The sequence below is a fragment of the Penaeus chinensis genome, chromosome 17 (assembly GCF_019202785.1).
Source record: "Penaeus chinensis breed Huanghai No. 1 chromosome 17, ASM1920278v2, whole genome shotgun sequence".
In the NCBI taxonomy this organism is placed as follows: domain Eukaryota; kingdom Metazoa; phylum Arthropoda; class Malacostraca; order Decapoda; family Penaeidae; genus Penaeus; species Penaeus chinensis.
Genome location: NC_061835.1, coordinates 14,564,027 through 14,574,026, shown reverse-complemented (window position 1 = coordinate 14,574,026; position 10,000 = coordinate 14,564,027). Strand labels below are relative to the sequence as shown.

General features: G+C 37.5%; 1 protein-coding gene across 2 annotated transcripts in view; it reads right to left on the bottom strand.

The window, feature by feature from the left end:
• The window catches only part of LOC125033959 (KN motif and ankyrin repeat domain-containing protein 1-like), a 25,378-nt gene that overhangs the window by 13,688 nt on the left and 1,690 nt on the right, over positions 1-10,000 (bottom strand). The window contains exons 4-8 of one of the 2 annotated variants that reach the window (XM_047625556.1): positions 9,700-9,855; positions 8,003-8,218; positions 6,991-7,204; positions 4,732-4,929; positions 3,188-3,405 (exon numbers count right to left, since the gene is read on the bottom strand). In XM_047625556.1, the coding sequence (XP_047481512.1) occupies positions 3,188-3,405; positions 4,732-4,929; positions 6,991-7,204; positions 8,003-8,218; positions 9,700-9,855 (1,002 nt within the window). The remainder of the gene's footprint in view (positions 1-3,187; positions 3,406-4,731; positions 4,930-6,990; positions 7,205-8,002; positions 8,219-9,699; positions 9,856-10,000) is intronic. The other variant, XM_047625557.1, reaches the window with a different exon arrangement.

Genomic DNA, 10,000 nt, shown 5'->3' with positions numbered 1-10,000 from the left:
TGTAAAGTTAGGGTCCCACCACCAGTTCACCGAAAGCCATGGCCTACCAAAGCCGGCACTTACCATTTCTCATTCAGGAATGCATTTCTTTGGGGGTAGTTGGTTAAGACACAAAAACTACTGGTATCAAGATAGTTAGGGTCATCTACTACAAGTTGGTAAAACAACGTTCACCAAATAACAATCACTGTAGCTAATGAATTAAAAAATAAATAAAAATTAAAGAATCACCCAAAAAAATAATAAATATACACACATATAGCACATACAGATAAATCAACAGAGCTCATATTCATCGACATCACAATCTCGATTTATATTAAAAAAAACAGTAAGCACTAAAGCAGCTGCAAGATGCACGCTCAGAAATGAGAGAAAAATGCTCAGCAAAGCAGAGACACGTCAGAGACATGTCCAAGACGCATCAGAAGATGGGAGAAATCCAAAAAGGATTCTTTTCCCAAAGGGTTGAAAAAAAAAAAAAAAAAAAAAAAAAAAAACAGTAGGAAACAGGAGATATGTGAAGAGTGAAAGGAGTTGGCTTGCTGTTGCAGCGCATTGCTCTTTAGTAAAAAAAAAAATATTTAAGGAGTTTAAAAATGGCAGAATGATTATGTGAAATATGAACTGACTGTAGCACAAAAATGTAGTCAAATTCATAAAGACAAAGTTGGATCTGAATATACTTTTTTTTTTTTTAATAAAGCCACCCATTTAAATTGCTTTAGGATTTTTAATAAAAGAAAATGGAGAGGGAGGGAGAGAGGAAGGGGGAGAAAGAGAGACAGAGTGAGAGAGAGAGGGGGGGGGATTAGGGAGAAGGAGATAGGAATAGAGAGTGAGAGTAAGAGTGAGAGTGAGAGTGAGAGTGAGACTGAGAGTGAGAGTGAGAGTGAGAGTGAGAGTGAGAGTGAGAGTGAGAGTGAGAGTGAGAGTGAGAGTGAGAGTGAGAGTGAGAGTGAGAGTGAGAGTGAGAGTGAGACTGAGACTGAGAGTGAGAGTGAGAGTGAGAGTGAGAGTGAGAGTGAGAGTGATAGTGATAGTGAGAGTGAGAGTGAGAGTGAGAGTGAGAGGGAGAAAGAGAGAGAGAAAGAGAAAGAGAAGAGAGAGAGAGAGAGAGAGAGAGAGAGAGAGAGAGAGAGAGAGAGAGAGAGAGAGAGAGAGAGAGAGAGAGAGAAAAGAGAGAGAGAGTGAGACAGAAAAGAGAGAGAGAGTGAGACAGAAAAGAGAGAGAGAGTGAGACAGAAAAGAGAGAGAGTGAGACAGAAAAGAGAGAGAGAGAGAGAGACAGAAAAGAGAGAGAGAGAGAGACAGAAAAGAGAGAGAGAGAGAGACAGAAAAGAGAGAGAGAGAGAGACAGAAAAGAGAGAGAGAGAGAGACAGAAAAGAGAGAGAGAGAGACAGAAAAGAGAGAGAGAGAGAGAGAGACAGAAAAGAGAGAGAGACAGAGACAGAAAAGAGAGAGAGAGAGAGATAAGAGAGAGAGAGAGAGAGAGAGAGAGAGAGAGAGAGAGAGAGAGAGAGAGAGAGAGAGAGAGAGAGAGAGAGAGAGAGAGAGAGAGAGAGAGAGAGAGAGAGAGAGAGAGAGAGAGAGAGAGAGAGAGAGAGAGAGAGAGAGAGAGAGAGAGAGAGAGAGAGAGAGAGAGAGAGAGAGAGAGAGAGAAAGAGAAAGAGAAAGAGAGAAGAGAGAGAGAGAGAGAGAGAGAGAGAGAGAGAGAGAGAGAGAGAGAGAGAGAGAGAGAGAGAGAGAGAGAGAGAAGGGGGGTTGATACTGTGAGTGATTTAAAGTGACATTTATGCATTAAAAATAATACAGGCAACTAAAACTTTAAAAACCCTTCTAGAGTTAACTTTCACTAAGGCTCGTAAAACAAAAGTCGACCGAGAGACACTTAACTGACTCAGAATCTAAATTCTCTCTGAACATAAAACATAATTCCTAATATCTTATTCTTCCCCTCTAACAGAGTAGAAAATAAAATTTAAGAAATTAAAAATTGCATATTTCTCCAACAGAACATTAACCCACTGATGCCAGGCTGACATGTATGTACAGCCCCTGTCCAGAGCCATTTTAGTTTATCGACTTTGCTTACCCACAGACAGCTTCACTAGATCTTATTCGTCAAGGAGTCAATTCTTACCTGATCTCAAGTATTTACCCTTTCTTGAATTTTTTTAGAAAGATTCTGTATTTCAACATTATTGCTACTAGTATTCACATTAAATTTACAACGATGCAAATTATAAAAATAACAGTAATGAAATCAATAGCATTAAAACCAATAAAACTGCTTCCCAAAAATTCAAGGAACGGAGACATCAGCTGAGGTCAGGTAAGAGACTCATTGGTGACTAAACGCTTGTAAAACCATCTATATGAAAACAAAATTCACAAAACTAAACTACAGTGGACAGTTCAATTACCCAAGCACCAATGGGTTAAGAATATATCACATGGTGGCTAAATTTTCCTGATCATATTCAAATTTCGGAACCTAACAGAAAGCCCTCCGCATCCATGTTCATCACTCAACAGCAGTTTCAACTCCTATATCCAAAACACATCCTACTGCTCATATTTGTATGTGTTTCCGATACACAAGTTGGAACTGGCAATTCAGACACATGCCTTCCACTCACACAGACATATGTTTCATATGCCAAGAGGTGAAACTGGCAGGAGACACACTGGCAATGCTGAGCAGTGAATTTGGATGTAAAAGGAACTTTATGCAATATTTAAGATTACTTAATGAAAAAAGAAAATATATATATTCCAAAATTTCCACACTTCAATTACTTCCTACTGTTTTGCTACAGTTTTAGTACATTAAAAGAGCACAGATTATATTAAACACACATTAATTATTACACAACAGACATTACTTTATTTATGGGGTCACTGGTTAAAGTTAAAATCTTTAAATTAGACAAAAAATACCAAATTCATTAAGGGAGCTAACCATTACTTCTACCATTAATGTGGTTTGCAAAGAGCGCTACCTGAGGGGGGGGTTAATTCGCGCACACTTAAAATCGCTGCTCTGACTCTACTGCCTCGCATCGTCCCTTAAATGCGTTGGCAACTCAAAGAAAGCTAGAGAGAGCGAATCTCAGCATTAGCGTCTACATCACAAAAAAATGACAATCTTGCGCCTGCCCACACAGACTACTCAAGCCTTACTTGCTGAATTATTCCTACATTGCTTGGTGGCAGTCCGAATCCAGGTGAGAGTCCATTGTTGAGTGGGGCGCTCGGTGAGACCCCATAGCCTCCACCTGACGGCAGAGTGGATGAGTGAGGGGCCCCACCCTGATAGCCTGGGGTAGAGCAGACAGAGGAGAGGGAGGAGGTGGAGTTGGTGTGCTGGTGGCGGCTCAGCAGCGGCGAGTCCTCAAGCACTGGAAGGTGGAACAGCTCTTAGTTGGGAACCCCAAACTGCTAATTACCCCTTCTCTTATTTTTTCTTATCTTCTTTATTTCTTTCTTACCTGTCACTGAACTTTTACTGAACCGTCTTCAAATCTTTAATATGTAAGGACACTAACTCCACTAATCTGAACCTTGCTAATGGATATCAAAGATGCAGGCACTAAATAACAAATGGACATGGTTTATACAGGTTTAAAATTTTAGCTTTGAATTATATGCTGTTAAGCCCTTAATATATGAAAGATATATATATTTTTTCTATCTCTTCATCAAAAGCTCCAGAATATGCATCAATGTGTATACACAGAACAAAAAATCATAGATTTCATATAATATTCATAGATGGAGCACTCCTCTTTAATAAGCATAACATTGCTTAAATGTAATTTTTTCCAAAGTCAATTTCTACATTGGCAGGTTAATCAAATATATAAAATAATAAATGTATGTACTACTGTGTATACACTGAGTATACACTGACCTGTAGCACTAATCTGTCATTAAATTATTCCAAACACTAAATTTTTCATTACCAGATAAGTCAATAAACCAAAAAATCTCCATCTCCATAATAGGGATCTCTCAGTGGCAGCCTCAAAGCAGACTTACAAACCCTACCTTCATCATGCTGTCCATCTCACCACCTTCACCTGTGAGTAAGGCCTTGCGTCAGAAACTAAGCTTTCTGTGTGTGTGTGTGTAGCTACAGGTGGATCTTTCCTTATCAGCCATGCAACAAGTTTTCCTTATCAGTTTCACAATGTAAACAATGGTCTGACAAAATAAAAGTCAGTGATCAATCAAAATTTAGTATAGAGCTGATCTTCCGTCCATGTTTTCTGAGCAGTTACTATAAATAACTCAAGTTCACAAACCTTTCTTCTGGCTTGAATGCTTGCAACCTTAAACTTTTAAGAGTGCAAATCTCCTAAATGGGATTATCTAAAAAGTTCAAGACTCTAATAAATATAATAATCATATATGACAATATAATAACAACGCTTCAGTAACTTACAAATTCCAAAAGAAATAACTTGTGCATAACATTTTTTCAACAACACAAGCCATGCAGCATTTTACTAATGTACAATCTCCTATAAGGATTTCACCCAAAAAAGGCTAATAAAGATGAAAAGGTATTGGCATTAAAAAATAATATTAGCAATATACCCACAACAACAATATCTAGCTTAGAATGTAAAAAAAAGAACAAAAATCGTAAATACAGCCTGCAGCACAGACCTTTAAAACAACTAATGAAACACGTATGAAAAACCTCCTTTTCCGTGACTCACTTGCACCATCTGAGAAGCGGCGGGGAATGCGGCCCCCTATGGTGTACCTGGCCCAGCTGCGGCGCAAGGCCTTCAGCACCGCCATCTGTGTTCGTCCCTCTGCGAGCCCTGGAGTGGTCTCGTCAGGGGTGTGTGTGGAGGGATGTGTAGGAGAGGGCTGGGAGGAGGTAGGTGGCGAGAGGAGAGGTCTGTTAAACCCTGTTGTTAAAGGTGGCAGCGAGAGGGAGGCGGATGGATCCAAGGGGGAAGGTTTCGAGAGGAGGATACAGATGCAACATGCCGAGGGAGGGGAAGAGAGGGGGAGATAACGGAAGGAGAAGCAGCAGCCAAGGGAAAGGATGCAGGAGAGGCAGGAGGAGAAAGGGGGAGAGAGGACAAAAGCAAAAACAAAATAAGACCCCAAATCCACAACAGAAAACAAAACAGCAAAGAAGCACATGCACAGCATTATAAGAATTATGATTCCACGTCACACCAGAAAAAAAACAAGAAAGAGCCACAATCATGGTTTATTTGTCCCGAACCACAAAAAGCAAGCATAAAAAGGGTCAACCAAGGATAAAAGGAATGGGAAAAAGAGAAGGAACCATGAGATCAAATCATTAATGTCAATACATCTACAACTACATTACACAGAGCACAATATTTGGGTCTTAAAACAAATTCCATTTCCTTGAAAAATTGGCATTCCATTCTTTTAAAAATTACTATTATCATGTCAACCAATAACAAACAAATAAATAACTAAAAAATAAACTCTAAATAAATATTAAAAAGCAAATTAAAAGTAGTAGTAATAATACTAACAATTATAATTATAAAACTATAACTATATCTATGTTCATAACCATATCTATAATTATTATTTCAATAATAAGAATATCAATAACAATAATAACAATAACAATAACGATAACAACAACAATAATAATAACAACAATAATAACAATAATAATAACAATAATAATAATATTATTATTAACAATAACAATAATATTAATAATATTAATAATAATAATAATAATAATAATAATAATAATAATAATAATAATAATAATAATAATAATAATAATAATAATAATAACAATAATAACAATAATAACAATAATAACAATAATAACAATAATAACAATAATATAATAATAATAATAATAATAATAATAATAATAATAATAATAATAATAATAATAATAATAATAATAATAATAATAATAATAATAATAATAATAATAATAATAATAACAGTAAAAATAATAAGAAAAATAATAATAATAATAATAATAATAATAATAATAATAATAATAATAATAATAATAATAATAACAATTACTTTTTTTCATTATCAGAAAAACAATAAAAATTATCAAAAAATAATAACAATAAAACTCAATAAGCAAGCTATTTCCTACTATTCTAATTTTCTTTAACAGGAAATGGAATTGGTTATAAAACCCCCGAGAACACAAACAACACAGAGCATAGTGTGTGAAGCTGCGTCAAAAGTCACACGTACAGTAAGAACGCTACTAAAAACAAACAAAATAAAAAGAGAAACAAATAGAATTAAAGAACAGCTCAGCAGCACAAAAAGAGGATCTAAACTACAGGAGCTTTGACAAAAAAAGAAAAAATAAATAAAAAATAAAGAGATGGATTTATAAAAATATAAAGATATACCTCGTAACACAAGCATCTAAAGGGGGCAAGAAGCAAGCAAGAAAAATAACTAAAAAACATGGGGTGCTGTTCCTAACCCAAGTGTCATGTCCGAATGAGGAGGAGGGGAGGGAGGGGAGGGAGGGGAGGGAGGGGAGGGAGGGGGAGGGAGTTGGAGGGAGGGGGAGGGAGTTGGAGGGAGGGAGTTGGAGGGAGGGAGTTGGAGGGAGGGAGTTGGAGGGAGGGAGTTGGAGGGAGGGAGTTGTAGGGAGGGAGTTGAAGGGAGGGAGTTGAAGGGAGGGAGTTGGAGGGAGGGAGTTGGAGGGAGTTGGAGGGAGGCGGGAGAGAGAGCGAGAGAGAGAGAGAGAGAGAGAGAGAGAGAGAGAGAGAGAGAGAGAGAGAGAGAGAGAGAGAGAGAGAGAGAGAGAGAGAGAGAGAGAGAGAGAGAGAGGGGGGGGGACCCTTTAAACATTTTCAGAAGCCCTAAAGGACGCCTAGACCCTAATGACACAAACCTTCCTCGAAGTCACCATCCTCACCATCATTCTATCAGAGTCTGGAGGACGAAGAAGCAGATGACAGGGAACTACAACCACAACTTACATTGCCTGGGGAGCGAGTGCGAGCGCGTCACTAAAACGCCCCCTAGCTTGGGGCTTAGGGAGTGGTGGTGGTGATTTTGCTGTGGCGGAGGTGTATGGTGGAGAAGATCAAGGGAGGGCACATTGGGGGCAGGCAGGGTGTCTGCACGGTCCCTCTGGTGGTTACGTCTCTCACGGGAGTTCTCAAGCATCTCTTCGAAGTCGAGAACTGCCTCCTGTTTGGGGACGGTAGGTAGAGAGAGGGAGAGGGAGATAATGAAGGTGTTGGAATGGATAGGTAATACTGTGGAAGATTTGGCTGTTTATAAATCTATTATATACTTATTTCCTCATCTGTTTCTCTTTATATATATATATATATATATATATATATATATATATATATATATATATCTATGTATCTATTAAATTATCATTCTGCACATTTATCAAAGACTTATCTACTTTTTCATTTATTTATCTATATACCTGTGCATGTATATATCTATAACCACATATTATTAGGCTCAATTTTTCTCACTTTATTAGTTTACTTAATTTCTGCTCTTCTGTGTATAAATGTATCTGTAGTGATCTCCAGGAAGACTGAGGACTGATAGTTGTCACCTGATTTATTTACTAACTTGCTTATCTTCTAATTTACAAATCTGTGATCTATGACCATCTACAGTTTGACTTTCACTAACAATCTGATGGCATGACTTGATCCTAATATTCATCTAATCACAAATATACATTACTCAACCTAAATACCAAAGAAATGATGTCTCAAAGTTAATCATACCATATTCAAAGGAAGACAACACTACAAAGAAAAAAGGAGAGAAAGAATACCTATATACATCATGTTATACCTGATAAAAAGAAAGAAATAACAGACAACAGTTGTGCACTAACACATATATGCCAGCGCACAAAAGCACAGAATGTATAGGCTGAAATTAAGATCATCGAAACAAAATTCGCTTAGCTCCCCTTCTGCCACCATCAACACCCCTCATACTGGACTCTACCTGCAGGGCCTCACTCGCATCCAGGTTGGAGCTGGAGTTGAGGCCGGAGCTGGAGTGGGACGTGGTGTTGATGACATCCGGTGGGGGAGACATCAGAGGGGTCCTGCATCGCCTGGGTGGAGGGGGAGGGGGCGTTCGTTCCCGCAGCGACTGGGACCTTCGTGCAATCGAGGAGGTCTCATGTTTCAGAATCTCAATCTTCCTTGGCTCCTCAATCTGCAAGGGGGAAGGGGTGCATTCTTAGGGAGTCTAATGACTCATTTCCTTCACAAGTTTTATAGAGGTTTCATGTTATTTTCAGTTTCTCATATTTAGAGCATATATTTAATATTCATTCTGGCTTGTAAGTCTACTCTGTTGAAGGCTGATATATCAAACAATGACTCATTAAAACATTTAGGAGTACTCATACATAGATACATGACCCTTGAGACTCACATTAACAACATTTATAAGAAAGTAATGGGCACATTAATATACCTGAACCACATAGAGAAAAAATCTCTACCTGAAGAGGAACTGCTGTTGGACAAATCCTGGCTCACAATATCATTAACTACATTCAGAAATCATGAGGTTGAACCTTTAATACTAAAAAAACTAAAAAAAAGCAGCAGTAGTAACAGTAGTTACCATTTATTCAGTCAAACTAAAAAGGTTGAAAAGCCCAACAAAAGTACATACAGCTCGTGTATACTTATTCAAAAGCTCATATGGGGAGATTATCCTCACTGGCTATCAATTTTACTAACAACCGGTTAACTCTTTGCATATCAAGAGATTTTACATGGAAACACAGGTAAAGACAATTGTAAATCTGGGGACCCATGAACTGGAACCTAAAAACAATATAAGTATTTCTACCCTGAATAATTTCAAGACAACATTAAAGGGCATCCCAAAAATCACCTACAACATTAGGAATTTAAATACCAAAGCCAAATCACTATTGCATTCTTCTTATGTAAATATGTTGTTATCTAATTGTCTAACATATATATACTTGATTTAGTTTTATGGTTATCCCATATCACTGTACTATGTAACAAATGGAATAAGGTGCTTTGAATATGATTTTGAATTTGACAGCAATCTGCGAATAACAATTTTTCTCTCCACATACTTTTAGATAGTACTATTTGATGTAAAATATGTGAAAATCATAAGCCCTACTCACAGAAATTTTAGTAAATGAAATATTTCAGTATGCAAAACACATATTAGCTGTACCATTCATATACAAAATGATGCTACTGGTATCTTTGGAAATACAATCTGATCTTACCCCCACCACCCTGAATACAAATAAATCAGTAATCAAATAAATGATTTGGAAATAATAATCCCTAATGAATTGAAGAGACGCAGTGAAAATTACATTAGTTTAAAAAACCTTTCTGTGCATCATGTAAAAGGCAAATAAATGCATGGTTGCAAATCAAGGATAACAGAACCATTACCACAAGAAGCCTAACATTCAAACACTTTCTTTAAGTGTAATACTGTCTCAGTAATTCAAAACACGGATTAATATGACTATATATCCCTTTTACAATGTTTCCCCCTTCTCTCATATATTCATGCACTGTTACTGCAGTTTGTAGCTCTCTGTATTACTCTACGGACCTCTAAGTCACAATATTCAAACACTTGATTCAAATGTATAAAAAAAGGGCAAACCGAGTGTTATAACTCACAATCTCCAGCCTCGTCTGTGAGAGTTGGTTGGGTGGCGCTTCGTTTTCCTTCCCCGGAGACAGGCCGAGAAGAACCTCCATGGACTTTGTTTGTCGTCGCCTAGCCCGCTTGAGCTTCTTGAGGTGTCGAAGGGTTGGGCTGTCATTCTTCGAGCCCTAATAAGAGGACATGCCAGGGTGTAAGTGAAAGAGTAAGTGTAGTCACAGTAAATATAAAATGTGTGTAACATTACTTTTTTATGGAATATATAAAGATGTGTAAAAGTAAAACAGTGCAAGCAATTCCTCTAAACCTCTTGCA